This window comes from Centrocercus urophasianus, unplaced genomic scaffold (genome assembly GCF_019232065.1).
Source record: "Centrocercus urophasianus isolate 14NV4802_14NV808 unplaced genomic scaffold, USGS_Curo_1.0 seq_28, whole genome shotgun sequence".
In the NCBI taxonomy this organism is placed as follows: domain Eukaryota; kingdom Metazoa; phylum Chordata; class Aves; order Galliformes; family Phasianidae; genus Centrocercus; species Centrocercus urophasianus.
Window position 1 is genome coordinate 3,824,880 of NW_024884844.1, and position 20,536 is coordinate 3,845,415.

Below are 20,536 nucleotides of genomic sequence, written 5' to 3' on the forward strand. Positions count from 1 at the left end.
ACTGGGAAAAAAAACCACTTCCCTGCTGCATCTCTATGTCAGTTATCAAAACCAAACAACTTCCTACACAAGAAAAATTTGGTCTGGAATGGTCCATCAGAATAGGCTCAAAATATGCACATGCCTGCTTGTGCATTAGTGTGAGCACATGAGGACTCCACCACACTGTTTCCAACAGTATGGAACATTTTAAAGTGCTGCAGTTTCATCTGATTTCCAGAGTTCATGGTGTTCCCATAGGCTTGAAACAGCAGCCTCCTGAAAAACAATCTGCACAGCAGTACCCTCTTAAAAGGATTTATTAACAGAAAGCTCTGCATCTTCTCCAAATTCTACATGGACTCTATGGGTTCTGTGCAACAAGCATTTTCACCCCTGTCACTGTACAGAGGGACCCTGGTCCCTGCTGTCCTGCACAGGCAGGTTTCTTCCCATCAAGATCAGGATGAGGAAGAATTTTCAATGTTTAAACTTTAATACTTTTTAGTGTGCCTAAAGCCCAACACTGATTTGTGACAAGTCAGAAAGCCTTATTTTTTTAAATTTAGATTTATTAATATAGAGAACTAGAGAGTGGGTTTTTCAGTAGTGTACTGATAGCCAACCTCTGCTGAGGTAAAAAAAAAAAAAAAAAAAAACCCACACAAAAAAAACACAAAACAACTCTTCTAAACCTCACCATGGCTGTCTCTATAGCTTTGGATATTTAAAAAAAAAATACAGACAACCTCAGTATCAACAAAAGTCATCTGAGGAAATAGGAGTCAGGCTTCTGGAAACTATTTTTCTTCTTTAACAAGATATGCAAATTATTGCAAAAATTTAATCAAAGCTGCTGATATCATTCTTAATAGCATCAGGTGCTGGCAATTAGTCATCTTGTCACAAATTGTGTTTTCATTATACCTCAGAAGGTAAACTAAGATGACCATGCTTACGCCTCATTGAAAAGGTTTGATACTGACCTTGAGGTTTGGTGTTTGCGTCTGATCCACAATAAACCTCATCAAAATGTTAAATTGTTGATCAAATGGAAAAGAATCCCTGTCCAAAGAAAACCAAGCCAAAAATGTGATGCAACACACATTCCCAAGACTGAATTAACTATATACATAAGAAGGTACATAGCCAAGTTCAGCATCTACCACACTTTTGTTCTAAAGTTTATCATCAACCATTCAGAAAATTCCAAGTTTAAGAATCAGTTGAGTATTGTTTCACTACAGGCTAAACACTGCTAAGTCAATATCCACTGTACACTGTTACTCTGCCTTCTGTACACTTCACCAGTTTTTGGCATACCTGGCCATCTTCATTTCAGGCTGTGTTTTTTTTTCTTTTTGCCTCATCTCTAATAGGAAACTGGTTTCTCTTTCCCACAGAGTCCATATCTGGCTTTCATTTCTCTTCTCTATCCTATTTTCTCCTGGATAACTACTACTACTACGTTTGTTTGCTTTTAAGTTACTCTTTTCCATGGCAAGCTGAACTTCATTGTAACTATGTCCAGTGTTGAAGGTCCTTAGATGAGGACAGGGAGTACAGAATTGGTGTGCAAAGAGCAGTTGCATTCAAGGTGTTATCTCTGACATTATCTGTCAAACACATTTAAGATGTTATGAATTTTGTGTTAAAGTATCATTTGTTTAATGAACACGTAAAGTAATTGTTTTCAATAAAAATGAAAACTGACGTCCAAACACATGCAAAATAGCATAACTGATCAGTTATACACTTGAAACATTATGCTTTAGGTACTGTGACATAGTTTTGTTCTCATTTATGCTGGTGTTCCTCAGGATTGAGGCCTTAAAAATACATGGTGCCACTGGGTTTCTAAAACATCCACCATGTGCCTTCCCGTCATCCTGTAAAAACCTGCACAGTGTTGCCATTTAAGTACTTTACCTGGTGACATCCAGAGCTTTCTGAACTTTTGCCTGCACAGACCCCAGCAAATCTGCTCCCATTTTCTTCAGCAACTGTGTCAGGAGAACAAAAAGCCAATCCTGCAAGTCATCTTTGTGAATGATGATGAAATCAACCAGGGTTTCCAGAAACATGCTGAAGACCTATAAGCAAAACAAGCATCACAAGGAGGAAGGCTGTGCTTCAAATAAAAACTAATCAAAGTGGAAAGTTTTAAAAACCTGGGTTTCATAATTATTGTTACAGACAGTTTCATGAATGGATGATTTTAGTGACCTCACTGCTTTGAAAATAAAAATCAGACAGACATATATAATGTGCAGTATTAAAATACCACATGAAACAAATGAAGGAAGAGGAACAGAATACACTTACTCTCTGTTGTGAATTCCACAGCAAAGCAGGCCATGCAACAAAACAAACAACTTGTTAGCACACAGTGATCAAACATGATTGTTCAAATGCAGTTTGTCAACATTAAAGATACATTCATTCCAAGTTTACATTTTCTCAATACAAAATACCTTCTCACTAGAGTTATTTAAAACATTATACCTTGCATCAGATTCAGCTCATGACAAGTTTTTTCCTCGCTTCCCCCAGCTTATTCTAATCTCTGAGACTCTGGTCCTATCTGCTAGCCCAAGCAGTGTTTAGTAACAGCAGGGGTGGTGGGTAGAAAAATCCCTGATTTTGCAATAAAGGACTAATGTCTGACTTCAGTTATACTGTAGCAATTTTGTGATTGTAATTTGCATTTCAAAATGATCAGTTTTTGGCAATAATTCTATAGAAGCAGTGAAAAAGAGAGAATCACTGTCATGGAGAACATACTTTGGTTAAGCACGTAATAAGCCATCGCCTTATTTATACACTGGAAATATTTGCAAGCAGATAACTGTATCTATGCCTTTCCTACAAGGGACTGAATTTTTGAGAGTCAAAAGGTTAACACCTTACGGGTAGGAACTGTCACACTATATGTGACCTGTTGGCCAGCTGGTCCAGACTACAATTACTTGAGGAGTTGACAGCCAGAAGGCATTCAGTTGCTTGGGAAGCACAAGGTAACCAGCTCCTAGCATCAGCAGACAGGCTGGCATCCATACTTTCACAGTAAAACAGATTTGAGGTTTATAAATGCCAGCTTTCCCCAGCAGATGGCAGGGGTAGAAATACAAAACATTCTCCTCTGAAAAATACACAAATGTAGATACATGGTAATTCAAGAGAATGACACAGTCTTTGTGATCTTACCTTGCTGTGAGGGTCAGCAAACATGCGAGTAAATATTTCACACAGCCTTTTTAATTCCACTCGGCTAGAATGCACAATAAAAAACAATATTAATGCTACATCTCCTGTTGACAAAAAAAAAAAACAAAACTAAAACAGTGCCACCTGAAAGAGATCAGCTTTCTTTTAAACATTCTTAAGTCACACTTCTGAAAACTCCTACATATCTCTAGGCAAAGCCTTGACTGGCATTCCAGTTCATGGTGCCAAAGCTCTTAATTTCCAGTATATTGAAAAACACAAGTTCTAGCTTTGCTTTAAAGTGTCAAAGAGTGTAAAAGTTTTGTTTGTTTATCATGCTAATGCAAACAGAGTGATTAACACTTCCTGCATACTATGGATGCAATTAGATATTTTTCCACAATTACTATGAAGCCAGAGCAACTACTAAAATGCACATCAATTGCTAGGGCAACAGCCATTTAGATCACGATTACAGGTACCCCCCTTTTCCATAAAGATGTAAATTCTACATTGCAGTCATATATACAGCCAGAATTTGCCAGTAGTCTATAACTGCTTTATGTTAGCTTGCAAAGATATGTGAGATTTTTTTCAATAGATCTGTTTAAAACAGCACAAAGACAACAGTCTGCCTATGAGTTGGATATAGAGAAAAAAGTACTTGTAACGATGCCAAAGAAAGCTGGCAGCTTCATTCAGGGTGAGAATGCAATGTCTCAAAACACTGTCTTGACTTAATGCAGATTGCTGTTTTCTGAATAATGCTCCATTTGTTACTCTAATTAAATTTATTTGTGTGCAAGGGTTATGTGGAAACCGCACAGTAGCCAATCTGTTTTTCCAGAACCTTGCTGTGCCAAGGTGACAGTGCAAGAAACAAACTGACAAGCAGTGGAAGGCCATTTCCTTATCAGATTTGTTGGTCCCGTGTCATTCAGACAACCTTACTGGGGAGCCCAGCCACATGAAGTTGTAGGAAACAATGAGGAATATTAAGTTCTGTATGACTTTGCATGCACATCTTTCTGGACATGTAATTCACCACTGCTGTAAGATTAGACGTCTTTCCATTCAGAACACTAAAGAAAACATATTAACATTACTGCTTTATATTAAACTTGTTATGCCTGAACAGAAGATACCAGATTTCACTAGAAGACAGGCTTTCCTCTTATACTAATGGCTTTATGTTTTTCATGATACTGTACGAGCAGGATGAAGAAATCTGATCACTAGTACTGGCACCAGAACATCCCTGAACTAAGGTGTGAGCAGACCAAAAGCAAGCTGAAAAGAAATATAATCTGAAGAACTAAAACCAGTGCCAATTAAAAAAAAACAAAAAACAAAAAAACAACCTCTGCAAGGGTGTACTTTCTGGGTAAGGTTTATAAACTATTCAGAACCAGAGCCAAGGAAACTTGCTAGCTCAAGAGACTACTGACATCAGTAATGTTCATATACTGCAACCAGAAGGAATGAAAACAGCAGCACCTCTACTAAAAGTTACTATGGGGGCAAATAGTCTGTCACCCCAATCTTCTCAGCACTTCCCGACTTGAAACATTCGCCCACAGCATTCCAAGCTATGATGATAATCCTTGCACACCTGTGGGAAAATCAAAATCTCACCCCAACTTTTCATACAAGTATGATAGGTGTCAGAGTTTTCTCAGAAAATTTGCTAAAATAAAGAAAAAATGACATCATTCACATGGGAAGAATCTTTTAAAATACTTGTAAATGGACTACATAAAAAGCCACTGCTGACCTAGGGACTCCACCATATTAAAAACCTGTAGCACTTCCCACCTCAGGATTGCAACATACCATGTGAAATGCTGAGTATTTTTATGATGGCAAGAGGATGACCTTCGCAGGCTAGCTGTCAGTACATATTTATCCAGACTGTTAATGAGGACTGACAAACGCTTTCAGTCAGTATAAAGACCTTTTAAAAGCAAAACAGCTACACAAATACAAGCAGGTAGGAACTAAACCTATACAACAACTGACTTATATATCTAGCCATAATTCAACTTCATAATATTCATAACATGAAAATAAAAATGTCATGGCTATTAGTAAATGCTACTTTCAAAGGAGTCAGAAGGAACAACTTATTTCCAAATACATCACTATAAAACAATAACAAAAAGCCTGCGGCACAGGAGTCAGTGAATGTGATCTACTCTATAGTTAATGTCACACGTGGCCATGTGAAGCTTCCCCATGATTGTTGTGTAATTCTAAGATCTGGTCTTATGTGTGACATGTCAAGGGTGTTGGAAGAGTTTATTTGGCTTTCAACAAAGGGAAAACATCTCTCTCCTAGCACACAATCTCAGAGTTGGCACATCTACTTCATTGCCTTATTAAACCTCCCTCTATCCTACAAATTACACCATTTATAGGACACTCAGGCTTTTGATATTTTTGAAGAGTTACAAATAATTATACTTGATGTGCTAGAAAGAGTCATGAGTAATTATGCTTAACACAGCCTTCACTACGAGTCAAAGTATACCCAACACAGGGCACATCATTTGATCTCATCTTTTTGAAACACACACACCCTGAGTTTTTATAGTAAACGCAGTCAGTATTTGCTTCTAAGATGCAGAGAAAAAAAGTACTGAAGGTTCAAATAGACTAATGTGAAAATGGTACCACCCATGGAATGCATTTTCATTACCATCACTGTGGGAAATCTCACTGTGCTGCAACAAGATGGTATGCTTGAGTACTATCTATGTTATTACTAAAAGTTTCACACAAACAATAGCGATGACAGCAGAATCTCTTCTGAAAGTAATTAAGTCCCACATTGTGGAGACAAAGCTTCCACAGCTGTGAAAAGTACTATCTGTGTACGTGAGGGAAGTACATATTACTGACTTCTGACAAGAGCCGTCGCCCATGCACGACCAACACTACAGAGCTATGAGAGTCACCTCAGTGTCCGCTGGCTTTTCAGTAAGTTCTGGAGACCTATGAGGCCCTCCTTCCTTTCAGACCAGTTGGAGCTGGCACAGTGGTTCAGCACCTCAGCCACATCTTCTGTCTGCCGCAGATAGTGAGGAATGCCTCCATTCCTGGAACCATAGGAGCGCTCTGAGCAAGCGCTTGATGCATCACTGTTAGCGTCATCGTCGGAGTACATCCCATAGGGTTCATATCTTCTTCTCACTGGCTTTTTCTGGGAAAGGGGAAACTGAGACTGAATAAATTATATACAGTGACATCACTTCTAAAAGAAAAATGTTCTACCCATAATCATTAATCAAGGAAGACTAATGCTACTGTTATAGTGACATGTTTTTAAAAGACATCACTAAGCACTGCCTGCTTGTCTCTCTCAGCAGAGAAAGACAGATCTCATTGATTTCAATGAGCATGAGTGGCCAGGGAGAGCAGGACCTGCTTTTCCCAGCATGAAAGCTCAATACTTATGCCCAGTGGAATTAGCTATATTAGCTATAACAATGAAATCGTAAGTTTTATTGTAAATAATAGTCAGTTCCATTGTTACATGTTCTGTGATGAAATAGCCTCTATTTCAAGAAAAAACAAAGATAAGGAAGAAAGAACTGTAGGAATCTGTGCTGGCACGTACAGACATTTTTATATTGATGATGGACTAACTCTAGAAATGCACTGGGATACAGAACAGTCTGTTACTTTGAGCTGACTTTTTTACATTTATTTATTTAGAGAGGTTCCTAAAGGTGATGAGTAATCAAATCCCACTAATTTCCATAGCATGGGACAAGTGGAGCACATCCTTGACAACCTCAGTCCTTACAAAAAGGATATTTCAATAATTTTGATAGCTCTACAAATTGTGTACTACAAAATAAACTTTTAAATGAATTTTAACAGAACAAAATAAGACAATGTCAGAAAAGATTGCCTAAATTCTAAAATATTTGATACAGAATTCCTTCCAGAGTCCACTCCTGCAGTTCTCAGACTTGTGAAGCCAATAGAGATTTTCTTTGAAGTGAAGAAATTAACTCAAGTGCGGTATTATGGGTGTTAGCAATAGGGTAGGGAAAGTTGAAAGTAGAAATAAAAAGTCAAGAAAGCACTAGTACCTTGCTCCTGGAGTCTCCTAACAGCTGTAGAGGCAGGAAAATATTGAAGGGTGGGAAAAAGCATAGAGAATTATGTCAGAAGCTTATGTGGGGTTTTTGTTTTTGCAACACAAATGTATAGCAAATGCATCTTAGCAAATTAAAAAAACACAACAGTTTATGCAAAGCAAAAGTGGGTATAATAATACCTGGCTTTATTTCCTATCAGCTGAACTTGTATATCTTGCACTTTCTATTACAGACCTTGGAAGCGAAATCACCTGTTTTGCTTTTGATGACATCTACGAATGCAGCGCCTCTGCCTGCATCTCAGAAATGCTGTTTCTGGAAGATACCAGTTTTGGGTAGTGATTTTTCTCCGCACATTCTCAGTAGCTTTTGATTTCTCAAGTCTTAAAGAGATTCTGATGTCAGGAAACCACTATCTACAGTACAACACATTTAATCCAACTTCACTTAACCAGGTTTTCTTTCAACACGTAGTTGATTCTTTTTTTTTTTTTTTTTGAAGCTTAACTTCTTTAAAAGACAAGCTGGCGCCCACGACTTCAAGGCCTTCACACCAAAGATTCCATCACCCTTTGAGCTTTCCTGACAGATCCAAGCACTGATTCAAAGTATAGACTGTGTTCTTAGGCCAAGTTCAGCTCTCAGACAGAAGCAGTGGATCCAATGAGAATTATATGCATGGAGCAAAGGTTACAGAATGACCCACTGAGTTTTGTTTAAACTTGGCTAAAGACATCTCTATAGCAGCTTTTTTTTTTTTTTTTTTTTTTTAAATTCTTACTACAGGAAAAAGAACACTTGTTTGAGAACAAGGTTGCTGTGTAAAAGCTGGCATCACACTAATCTTTCAAAATGAGCCCAAACAGAGTTTGTAAATTGCTTGTCAAGAGGAAGCAACTAAAAAAAAAAAAAAAAAAAAAAAAAGAACAGAGGAGGTGAGAAAGAAGGGACAACAAGATCACATGACATCCATTAAAGTCATACGAATTCAGATTGATCATCTTACACGTATCAAGGTAGCTAAAATGCTTTCCACCTAGACTCACAGACTTCCCTTTTAAATGCTTAACTCTTTAAATAAGATTTTAATATTCCAGCATAAAGTTACTTAGTTTAAAACAGTGAAATACTTAGAAGTGAACTTAGAAGTCCAAGCTGAAGTCACACCAAGAAATCTTAACTGATCAACAGTGAACTGGAACACCACTGCTACCCTCTCCACCTCCGTCAAGTAACCAAGTGTTCACTGCTCACATTCAGGGATACAGCATGATTCATTTACAAAGGCAAACTATCACCTATAACTATGCTGTGAACTACTATGGTGGCAAATTTGAGGAGCCGGGAGCAAAAACTGCCTCATGATCTGCTGAATTTAGTAATGAAAATGCCCACTAAATACAACAGCGCCATTATATACTGTCCTAACTCAGTATGATTCAAAAGAAATTATTTATTAAAAAAAAAAAACAACAACAAAAACCATTTTTCTAGGAGTACTCTAATAATACTCTAGAAATGGAGGTGAGGTAAGCTACATGATGATTGCAAAAAGAAGAATGATGTTAGCCAATATTAGAGAAAGTAAACTAGGAAAAATGGAAAAAAAAACCCAAACCTTTCACAAACTCCGGGGACATTATTTGTTCTCCAAGACAAACAAACAGATATCTGCTTCAGATATATCAGGAAATCCTCATCTCAGCTTATGTCTAGAGGTGAGGAAGACCTAAGGTTCACCCAAATAATACTTCAGTGTAAATGTTCCTGCCTCTTAAACACCCACTGTCTCCTGAAGCCCCAAAGTAAATCCAAAAGTTTATGACAGCACTCAGCTTCTGAAGAGCAAAAAACATCTTCTGTATTCTACCCAAGAGATTTTATATTGCTGTAACATTATATAGGACAATACATTTTTAATAATGACAAATTTACTCAGAAATGCACTTAATATTTAGAAAATAATGGCCGTATGTTATACAAACACTTCAGTTTAACTGCATGAAATGATATCAATTACAGAAAAGCCAAGCTTAGAGCTGATCCAAATACCTAGCTAGGTGTAAACAACAGAGCAGGACATGACAGAGTTCTCAGTTCTTTCCCAGACAAATGGAATCCCATCTTTCTCAGACAGTTAATGGACTCAATGGAATTCCCTCACACCACAGGTGGTGAGCACCCATACAGTGCAGCAAACAGCTTCCGACAGCAAATCAGAAGACAATCAGCTCATTCAGCTTCTCCTGCGGCTCCAGTATCGAGCCTCATTAGTCTAACTGTGGAGAACTAACATGGAATGAGGAAAAAACGTTGCTGCTCGTATACTCATGCACAGCACAACACAAGGTAACCAACTCTACAGCATCAGACACTCAGCACAATCAGAACAAAGCTACTTAGAAAGAGGAGAACGTACGTACAGGTAACTTTAAGCCACTTTCCGGTGTCGGAAGCATTTTGTATTTTTCCCCTTACCAGTGCATCAGCCACAGCGGCCTCCAGGTCTGTGCTTGTGCTTAGGACTCGCATGGCATTCACAGAAGCAGGCATCCTGCCTGACTGTCCGAGTCCAAACCGGTCTGCACAAAAGACAACATTGAAAGGGATTGTTAAGTAAATTCACATTCACTTGGAATCCTAATCAGGTGTCTGAACAGTCCTCCCCAAAGGATCTGGGAACTCTCAGTGCTTTTTCAAAGACTCTTTCATCCACAACTCTACAAGAGTTTGTCATGACATTAAGAAATAAACTATTGTTTGTCGGGTCCCCAAGACGATTTCAGATCCTCGGGGCATGTCTTTTTTGTTTTTGCTGGGTTTTGGTTTTAAGATGGGAAGAAGGGTATCTAATTTGTGTTTATTTTTAATAGAAATTATTTGGGGTTTTATTTTAATGTCAGAGGCAGACATGCAGGTCCCAGTCTGGCTCTCTCAGGATTCAACTGAAGATTTCTCATTAACTTCTGAGAAACAGAGCTGTGCCCAGTGTCAGAGTTGCATGTTAATAGCAGAGCACTCATCTTGTAAGCTTGTTCTCAGGCAAGTACGTGAGATCATCAGCAGCAGTACATTAGCTCTCTTATGTTGCAAGGCTTGATTAACCAGAACATCTCCCTACGCCTCAAAGAACAAAAATAAGGTTTATTACTTGTTTGTGAAGTTACTCCAGCTCTGTTTTATTGTTGCTCTTGAGAAGCAGCTTAAAAGTACACTGAACTGAAATGAAATTCAAAAGTTTTATGATAAAACAAATCTTTCTTGGGGGTGGGATCATACAATATCATGTCTCCCTATGACTTGATGGCAAAGCTCTCAACACATCCAAAATAACAGGATTAAGTCCCAAATGCCACTTACATCCACAATAATCACTAGCTTACTTCATCATTTGCCCAGAGTCTGATAAAAACATTGCAGAACGAATTTCTCTGAGCAAAAGTCATATTTGGAAAGCTATCACTAGCAGTGATACAGCAGAATCAGCAACCGGAGCCACAGGCCAGGCTCCAGCAGCGCAGCCCCTCCAGATCAGAGATCTATTTCTGCAATCCTGGCTCCAGTCAATAACCAGAAAGAGCCTGGTTTCAACATTTCAAGTTTTTGTTTCCACCTGGGGCTGTCTTTGCTCCAGAATGGCTGGGAAAGATCCCTCTGGGACATATCTTACACCACATGTGCCAATAAGAGCTCTACCAGCATTTCAGAGGTGCACAAATGAAGCTGCACAAACAGATCATCAGCTGATCCATATCTTTCAGCAGTTCATCTATATTTAATTTAATGAAGGAAAAAGACTGATTATTGAAATATGTGTTTCCGTCATGGATTTGCACAAATTGAACGTTACATTTAGCAGTTTACTGTATTTATTTATTTTTAAAAACTCTGCTTTACTGTATTTATTTATTTTTAAAAACTCTGCTTATCACAAAGTTTTGTTGCTTTTCTCTTTAGAAGCCTATTGCACTGAAATCTCTTTTAGGGAATTTGCTCACACTGCCCTGCGTAACTGAAATCAGGGTCTGAAGCCTGCCCGTCTGTCATCCTAATTTTAAAGCTTTACCTGAGCACTTCAGAGCAAGGATTAAGATACAGAGAGGAGAATAAAGACAACTTTTTAAAACCTAAAATATTTTTGAGAAAAAAAGATGAAGATTAGCATTTATTTCAGAAGTGTTACCACAACTTGCTCTTTCTCAGTTATGCAACCAGACGAGACATTTCTGATTTACAACAAAAGCACAATTTCTACAAAACACATTACAAGAGGAAAAAAACAAAAACAAACATCTTAGAACTACTGCCAAAAAGTAATCAAATGATATTTCACAAAGAAATAAAAGTTGTATGAGTTATTACTATCCCCTTTTTTAATGCACTCGGGTTGAAGAATCATTTCAAACATGTAGCTGAAACCACACTTGATCCCTAAAATGGAAAGATCTGTTTACTCTTAGTGGAAGCACAGAAGATGATAAACCATTGAGTCAGACTGAATTTGAAGTCACTGTTACAGAGATACATACTAGAAGATGTACAAAAGATGAATATTTTTCTAAGTGGAAATGAGACCTGGTACAACACAAGGGCTGTAAATGTTGAGACAAGTTCTGGACTCAGCTGCATTTCAATCTACTAATTTGACAATGTTATTCAAGTCTTACTGAGATCAGAATTTGGCTTTATAGCTTTCAAATGGCACAATATCATATAATATCACTGTTACACGTTTTCATGTTAATTTAGTATTACATTAGAAAAGGGAAGATAGCTTTGTTTTTATTTAAAAAAAAAAATGAAGAACAAAATGACAAAGTAATTCAACTGTAGGTCAGTTTAAATACCCAGCATAAAAAGGAAAAACAACAAAACAAAACAGGGCTTTTTAATCAAATTGAGTAAGCACAAGGTGGCATGCTGTCTTTTACTCCATCCCCAACAGCTGTCAGGAAATCTTTAAAACGCTTCTTGCAGTCACTATTAAACCCATAACATCCACATCAAGGTGGGCTTTTCCCACACTGCTGCCACACCTCAATGCACACGTTTGATCTTAGAAGGAAGCTCGGCATCTCTCTGCCATAGGACTGGGAATGTATTTGGCTCCAAGAATAACCCTTAGAGACAAGCTCAATGTTACTGTCAATAAATAAGCTGAACAGTAGGTGCTCTCTCTGGTCAAACTCACTTTTCCTTCTGGCTATTTTAATTACAGTTGTTGCTTGGTGAAAAATTCCTTGATTTTGCTACTTCTTTGGCTTTCTTTAGAATCAAGATAAGCACATATAGTCTCATTATGCTTTGTACCAAGCCACTGGAGCAAAGCATGAATTGACTATCACGCAAAGTTGAAGGAAAAAAGCTTAAGCTTAGATCTCAATTAGATTTGAGGGCCCTTTTTGTTCTTGACAATTTTTTTCAATACGAATTCAAACTGCTGCTTTGAAACATGCCAGAATCAAACCTGCTTGCATCATTTCTGCAGTAGCTCGGTAGGGGAAACGTTTTGAGTTTAATTTAAGTGACAGCAATTTAACTGCACTTAAGAGGAACAGAACATTTTTCACTGCCTATCTGAAGAAACTTCGTTAACTAACCTTTAGTGTCACTAATTCCTTATGCAGTTTTAGCCTCCAATCAAACACTGAAGCTCTAATTCATCTTCTACATCATCTTCGTACCCACATTTGAGTTTCTGCTGACCTAACACTAGCAGCACTCATTCGTTTTTGCTTAAGACTCCTAGTGAAATATCCTGTTCTCAAAGGGAGTTGCAGGAATTCCACAACTGCAAATCCAGCATAGGAGAGGAGAAGGCAACTGGAATCTGAAGGTTTTCCTCACTATTTTCTACTATGCAAAACCCACTGAAATTAAAGGAATTATTTTTCCAACAACTTCCACGTGCTTTGCATAAGGTCTTCAGTAGAATATGAAGGATGAATTAGCACGTGTTATGCTCCAATGTTCATTCTGAAAACTCATCAGATGCTTAATTCTTGCTGCTTTTGTGAATATCAGACAGGATCCCAAAGCGCACTTTCATTAACAGACAGGAGTCTGAAAAACTTAGTAATAAATGGAATGAGACCCACTGGGATCCTGTCCTAAACACTGGAAACTGCTACAGTGCTGAAGAGGAAACAGGCATGAATTGCAAGGACTCTGCATTGTTCAGGATCTAGCTGATCCAACTGATCCAATTTACAAGAGAACTGAGAAAGCCCTGGATCACCCTTTGTTCAAACACTGCTCACAACGTTCCTGAAGTACATAAAATAAAAACATTCAATAAATGAAATTTTCAAAAAGAAAAAGCCATGTTGAACAAAACAGAACAAAAAGCCTCGCAGCGGTGAGAAGCACATGCCAAGTGCTGGCTGATGCACGTGACAGCAAATGTTAAAATGGTGTAAAACAAGACTACATATAAGAAGCAGATTCATGCAGTTAGCGCTTGTTCACCTGACTGCCCAACAGAATCAGCAGTGGAGAGAGCACTAGTGGACCTGGAATGACGTCGAGAAGCTGCAAGTAGAAGGAATGGCAACACCCACAGGATTAACACACATTTAACCCAAGACAGAAAATGCCACAATCCGAAGGGGATGCATGTGAACATTACCAGTAAACGTGTTTCATAGTGACAGGAAATGACGTTGTATATGAATGCACAACAGATACAGTGCAAGCCCCACAGAGTCATCTCCATCTGTAGCTTCTCCTCCCCTTCCCTCATGACCATAAACATGATGCATGACAAAACTCATTTGTAACAGTTGCAAACCCAGTGCAGTTTCAGCAAAGAAAACCAGTGTGCGTCAGTTCCATTCCAGAATCACAGATCTGGAAGATGACCATCATGACAACGTGGAGCACATAACCATAGAGCAGGATTTAGATGTGTCTGATCTAAACCCCAATGGGAAGCCATGAAAAATGGTTACAAACTGTGCTTGCAGGTCTTTTTCCAAAACATTCTAGCCTATGCAAAAAACAAAAAACAATGCTCACAAAAAGAACGAATAACCACAAGTTGAAAGAGTACAAGGAGTCATACAGGGAGATCAGCCAACAACTGCTTATAGCTCTTTTGGTTTTGACGTAATTTTCTTCAAATAAACACACATACTGGAGCTGTTGCTACTACCAAAAGTCTTTTGCTCAAACAAACTTTGTATACGTGCTTTTTAATCTAATTCACGTGTAATGTGAATATGCACATACACTTATCTAGGACTGTACCATATGTATACAAACAAATTGTTAATAGCAACAGAACAGACAGTAGCAGAAGAGCTGACGCCAAATATAGCTTCCATTCCAATTCTCAGCTGTCAGCAGCACATGAATCACAAAATGCCTTTGGACAGATTTTCAGTTACCGGATTCAGCATAAAGGTGAGTTAGTTCTTCATGAAGGCAAATGGGAAGCCAGCCCAGACATTTCTGAATTACAGAAATTTAACTTTTCTGAAGAGGATTTTCCCATGTGCAGCAATGATACGTTCACCTAACTTAAAAAGCAAACACTGATCGTCTGTGTGAGCAATTTGTCACCAGACTCACCAAAGGCCTTGTTGATGCAACATCATAACTAATACTGTCAAGAAATTGAAAAAAGATAAATCACTATCCAATATCTTTGTCAGTTGTGTGTTTGTGTGAGCAATAGAAAAATTGTCTCCACTTAAGCATTAATAAACAAATGCTAGTAATATAAAAAAGTGTGCAAAATGAGAAAAAGTTCAAATTTCCTCCCAGTTGTGACAAGTTGGCTGAAGCTCCACACAATATGCAATGTGGTCTTTAAATACGTAGGACACCTGCATTTATTCAGGAGAACAATCCCGCTGATGCCATAAGCAAGCCATGACAGATTTGCAGGATCAATACAGGACCATGGTCTGAACCCTCAACTAAAATTCTGAGCTTGCAAATGTTTTCTTCTGAGCCATCCATAGATGCCTCATAGGTGTCTCTATAGATTTCATTGCCAGATCAAGGCTCAAGACAAAACAGCAATAGAAATAACAAAAATCACTTATCTTGAATAATGGTTTTAAATAAATCATATCATCAACGCTTCCAGGAAGGGGGCATTCACAACCTCGCTGGGCAGCCTGTTCCGGTGTCTCACCACTCTCACAGTAAAGAATTTCTTTCTAATACCTACTCTAAGTCTACCCTCTTCCAGTTTAAAACCATTTCCCTTCAGCTCACTCAAGCCTCCTAACTTGGAAAGAAAGACAACACACACATCTGCATGGAAGCTTTGAAAATAAGCAACTTGCAAGGCCAGGATGCCAGTGCTGACACTGATCATTAATACTGCTAAATGCAGGAATCCTGCCGTTTACATATAGCTAAAGTAAAATTCACTAATACAAAGTTAATCTTCATGAGTAAAAATGGACTACGCTATTTAGGGATTAATGTAAGATTAACTGGATTCTAAAAATACAGTAATGGAACCATCTTGGCTTAAATTGCTATATATACACACACGCAGAGCTTACTTTCAAATGAGTTACAAGCTACAGAATGAAGTTTGTGAACTTAAGCTGTGTTCCAGCTTACAGCATTCAGTGAAAATACAAGAAAAGGGATAACAGAATAGCAACTATATTAGGTTGCCATTACACTTCCATTACACACTACCACTACCATTTCCCCCCATCTTCCATTTTCCCTTTCTTGACTGTATAACAACTGCATCCCCAGAAATGAATTAAGCTTCACTAAAATGAAACACTTCTCCTCCCCACTATGAGATTTGTTGAAACCACTGTAATACATATATGTAATTGAAATTTCATATTCAGTGCACAAGTCAGACTTGGTGGTGGTGCAGAGAATTCACACCAACTGTGGTACTGGAATGCTGCATTTAATTTTTTAGATCAAAGGCTCAAGACAGCATCTCAATGTAATAATAGAAGAAACAGCAAAAAGACAGAATACAAACAAGTTAGCCTTGACATGCAGCATGCTCAAAACATTTTGGCTGGAGAAAACAGCCTCCTACAAAACTGAAGCTACACAGTTAACTATAAAAACAAGCTACAGTTGGATATTTACCATTCCTTTATGGCTCTGATATCAAACCAGCTTCATTTAACCGATAAAAAGCCTCTTTGAATTATCTAAAATATCTGAATGCTAAATTGAACTCCAGCCATTCCTCAGTAAATTTGAGATATTACAGATAGATTATATTTCATAAATGAATTAAATAATGAATTTCTGAACCCAAAACCTTGTTGAAGATTCTACTCTGCATCACCAAAATCAATAGAAATTTTGGCAATGATACGAAGACAATTGCACTCTCTCCTCTGACAGCATTGGAAGTCAGCATGAGTAAACGAATCAATATTGACAACAGCTATGTAGGTTTAACAGTTTATGCAAAGTACAATGTATTAACTAGGAGAACCAAACAGGAATATTTTGCCCATTTATCCTTTCTTTTTTAAATAACCTTTTCTTACCAATTGATGTGATGCAGAATTAAGTCCAAAATATTACATTTTACTTAGTATTTCTTACAGTTATATTTTGTCACTTACGTGCAAAACAGATCTCGAAATAAAATTATTCAGCCCTAAGTATATAAGATCTTCCTTCTCACTTCTACACATGCACAACTGTTAAATTACTATATATGGGAAACGGGGCTGGAGATAAGCTATGCTTAATTATGTCTGAGATGACAAATTTTTCATACAACAAACAATGTAGTTGGTTGAATACATATGACATGATATTTGATCAGAAACATTAACTATCCTGTTTTTAGCCTCGTGCAGAAGAACATCCTGCATGTGGTAAGTGTAATGAGATTTCCTATTCATATACCATGCACCCAAGCTGTATGATAGTGATGCTCCTTTAAAACTTTAGCCTTTTTATTTCTGTCTGCTTGAAAGTCTTCTCTGAAATTGCGCATGCTACTTATGATTAAGAGTGTTGAATAAAACCAGTACAAAAAGAACACTCTCTTCGTTGCAGGATTTATAATAGAAATGACATTGCACCTACTTGCAAGAAAATCAGATCATGGATAGATTTAATCAACAACAGACTACAGTGGTACTGACTACTTCACTGTGACCTAGAAAACGCAAGCTTACTCTCCCATAAATTCGCATCAGTGCTGTAAAGCACGGCAGCCCCACACAAGCTGATTTAATGAAACTGAAAAATAACAAAATTCAGGCTACACTATTTTCATACTAATAGTGAAATGCTGAGAACCAGAATTGAAGCATGCAAAAGAAAACAGAAGGGAAACAGGGTTGGAAATAGGGAGCGTGTCAGGAATCTAACAGAAGATAGGAAACAAGCTCATTTCACCTGGCAGTGCCTTGATCTTGAAGGGGCAATCAGAACAAGGTAAAAAGGGGAAAAAATTGATCCTTAAAACTCCAATGCCTACAAAGTACTCACCAAGTGGAGGAAAGCCCCGAGCAGGGCTTGTATCTCGACTGCTCTCACGGCTGGTATCACGGCTGCACCCCTGACTCATGCTGGGTCGGGGGATACGACTGCTCCGTGCTAGCATGCAGCATGGAGAGTTTCAGAGAAGGTGAACAAGTTTAATGAGGACAGAAAAGCTCAAAGTCAAGTCACATTTCTGTTAGTTAAGGTAATTATTGCATTAGTAATCATCAGTTTTAGCAGCCAGCTCAGGCTCTTACAAACCAACTATGCTACGTGCTGAGCTGCGTTTGTGAAGTGAAATTTCATCAGTATTAAATGTCTGGCTGATAGTATCCTCGTTTCTTAAGCAATCCAAGTTTTGTCATTCAAGTGGAGTAGGACATCTTCAATCATTTAGGGAAGCTCTACAATTACAAAGCATGCAAAACAGATGAAGCTACAAAAAACTCTCATGAAAGATTTTTTCCTTAATTAAAAGATAAACATCCTTCTGGAACAAAGAAGCAGCATTTTTAATCAGATTAAAGTGTTTTAAAAGTCTGTCTCAATACCAGTATAGTAACTTTGAATAGATTTCGTTTTTACAAGGATAACTTTGTCCTGAACAAATAACCTAAGAAAAAAAAAACCGGTACATACTGAAGGAATTTTCTCTAACAAATGATACTGGGAAAAATCATTCAGACCTAAATACCTGAAAGACAGCTTTGAAAGTGGTTTGAATTTCAAGATAGCAATCGTTTCATTTTTATTTTCATTTTTCAAAACAACAGCTGTCTAACTTTTGATCCTCAACATTTCCAAAGCCTTACATTTATGGATGAGACATATGCACACATAAGGAGAGTCTTTAGCTACAATCTTTACTTTGACAAAGCCTTGCATCAAGGAGACTTATCTGTGGTCTGGCAGCTATAAAGCGTTCCGTTTCCCCTAACAGATTTCCATCTATCAGCCATGTCAAAGCAACTCATCATATGCAGCCTTCATTGGGCCAAATGCACAACAGAAGACAGAAGATGCAGCGGCTTTCTTTGTAACAAGCAATCCCACTTTACTTCATTGGAAATTTTGTCCATGGAGGAGAAACAGAACTATAGTGCTTTCTGAAAAGTTACTTAATATTATGGATTTGAATTTTAGTTTTTTAAGAACAATTAACTCCTGTGCAAATTCTTTACCATTGATATGAAAGATGATAGCAACATGTTATTAAAAAAAAGCTCTATGCCCAGTACAGAATAACACATTTTTGGATGCAAAAAATGGCAACTAATTGCCATAAATTTATTTTGAAGAACTTAAGAGCTTCTGTGAGCTCACCAAGAAAGCAGATCACACATTTATGCAGCTCCTCTTTTTGATGAGGAGATTTAGATATACGAGAAAAACCTTGCCAGAAAATAATGTCTGATTCTGAATGGTCATTCATGCCTTGGGTGTGTTAGTATCCTTTCAAGCAAAACAGTACAGTGTACAATAGAAACTTTCATATCTAAGCTTTAAAATTTAAAATATAAGCTTTAATACACTGTCACATTCTTGGTTTGTCATATCCCTTCCAAATTCGTTAACCCCAACTAAAATCTTTTAGATGAATTAATGGTTCTGATGCTTGAACTTTGATGTCAGACAATACAAGATGAGATAGTGACCAAGCTGATTTGATCAGTGCATGTCTAAAAAGCCTATGTGAATTAGATGGTCTTGTAATAAATAAGGCAGAAAAATAAAGAGTTTGAAATTAGGGTCCACAAGTACAGTGATCCCATGTCAGGCTTACAGGAACAAAGCCGTAAGGTGAACTACAGACAGAGGTAACAATCTGAAGTCTCCTGCACAAATACTTGCTTCAAACTGCAGGCTCTCTAGAAGCTAGTTCCTCATTCTTGGGTCTCATGCTTCTATGTAGATAATGGTAGCCTTCACATCATGTTTGCACAAGCAGTCATTTCTCTCAATAGAGATTTATCAGTCTTTTCTATAATGCAACCCTAAGTCCACCAAAGGCTCTTCAGAGAGAGGGAGTTGTGAATGATTAAAAAAATTAATTGATGTTCATAGTACATCCTCCTTCCATTACTAATAATCACAGCAGCATGAAGTACGAAGACAAAGCACTTTAAACTGCATTAAAGCAGTCTAACAAGACAAAGCCAAAGATAAACCACAATATTGACCACACAGAGAAAGCCCAAATGCAAACAGTGTATTTCATGAGCAATGGTCCAAAGATTTACACGTTACTAAAGAGAGAAATACAACAAAAAAAAGAATGGATTGAAAAGAACAAAATGATGAGTCTGTTGTGGACTCCCAGGCATCTGCCCCACCATTTGTTGGTGTTTTTTTTTTTGTTTTTTTTTCTATTTTGTGCAGAGAAGATTGAATATCAATTATTCAAGAGTATTTTGTTCAGGTACTACCAAAATCAAGGGCCAGCAGCACTGTCATTTAGACATACTTTTCATATACCCAAAGTCTGACTGACTTTTCAGAAGACAGACGAGAACTTCAGAATTCCCAAACTCCACCAGCAGAACTCAATCATTCCCCTGCTTATCAATTTACCACTTGGAAGCCTACATTTCATTAAGGTGTGGTTTTTAATGATTTCTAAGTCTGTAAAGTCTGTAAATGCCACCAAAGCAGCCCATGCCAAGCACAGCAGTAGGATACACCCAGCAGAGGCAAGCAAAGAGCTGCCTTTGACTTTCCAATAGATACACACAGCATAACTACTGATGAAAAACTGCATGCTATATGTTAACCAGCTGCACCTGCACCACTTT

The 20,536-nt window shown here is 37.8% G+C and overlaps 1 protein-coding gene across 7 annotated transcripts in view; it reads right to left on the bottom strand.

The window, feature by feature from the left end:
- Positions 1–20,536, bottom strand: part of CLASP1 (cytoplasmic linker associated protein 1) — a 153,297-nt gene that overhangs the window by 39,444 nt on the left and 93,317 nt on the right. For 4 of the 7 annotated variants that reach the window (XM_042827031.1, XM_042827030.1, XM_042827028.1 and 1 more), the window contains exons 22-28: positions 9,774–9,877; positions 7,287–7,310; positions 6,144–6,388; positions 3,187–3,250; positions 2,305–2,307; positions 1,909–2,072; positions 966–1,044 (exon numbers count right to left, since the gene is read on the bottom strand). In XM_042827031.1, coding sequence (XP_042682965.1) covers positions 966–1,044; positions 1,909–2,072; positions 2,305–2,307; positions 3,187–3,250; positions 6,144–6,388; positions 7,287–7,310; positions 9,774–9,877 — 683 coding nt within the window. The remainder of the gene's footprint in view (positions 1–965; positions 1,045–1,908; positions 2,073–2,304; positions 2,308–3,186; positions 3,251–6,143; positions 6,389–7,286; positions 7,311–9,773; positions 9,878–20,536) is intronic. The other 3 variants (XM_042827034.1, XM_042827033.1, XM_042827032.1) reach the window with 1 other exon arrangement.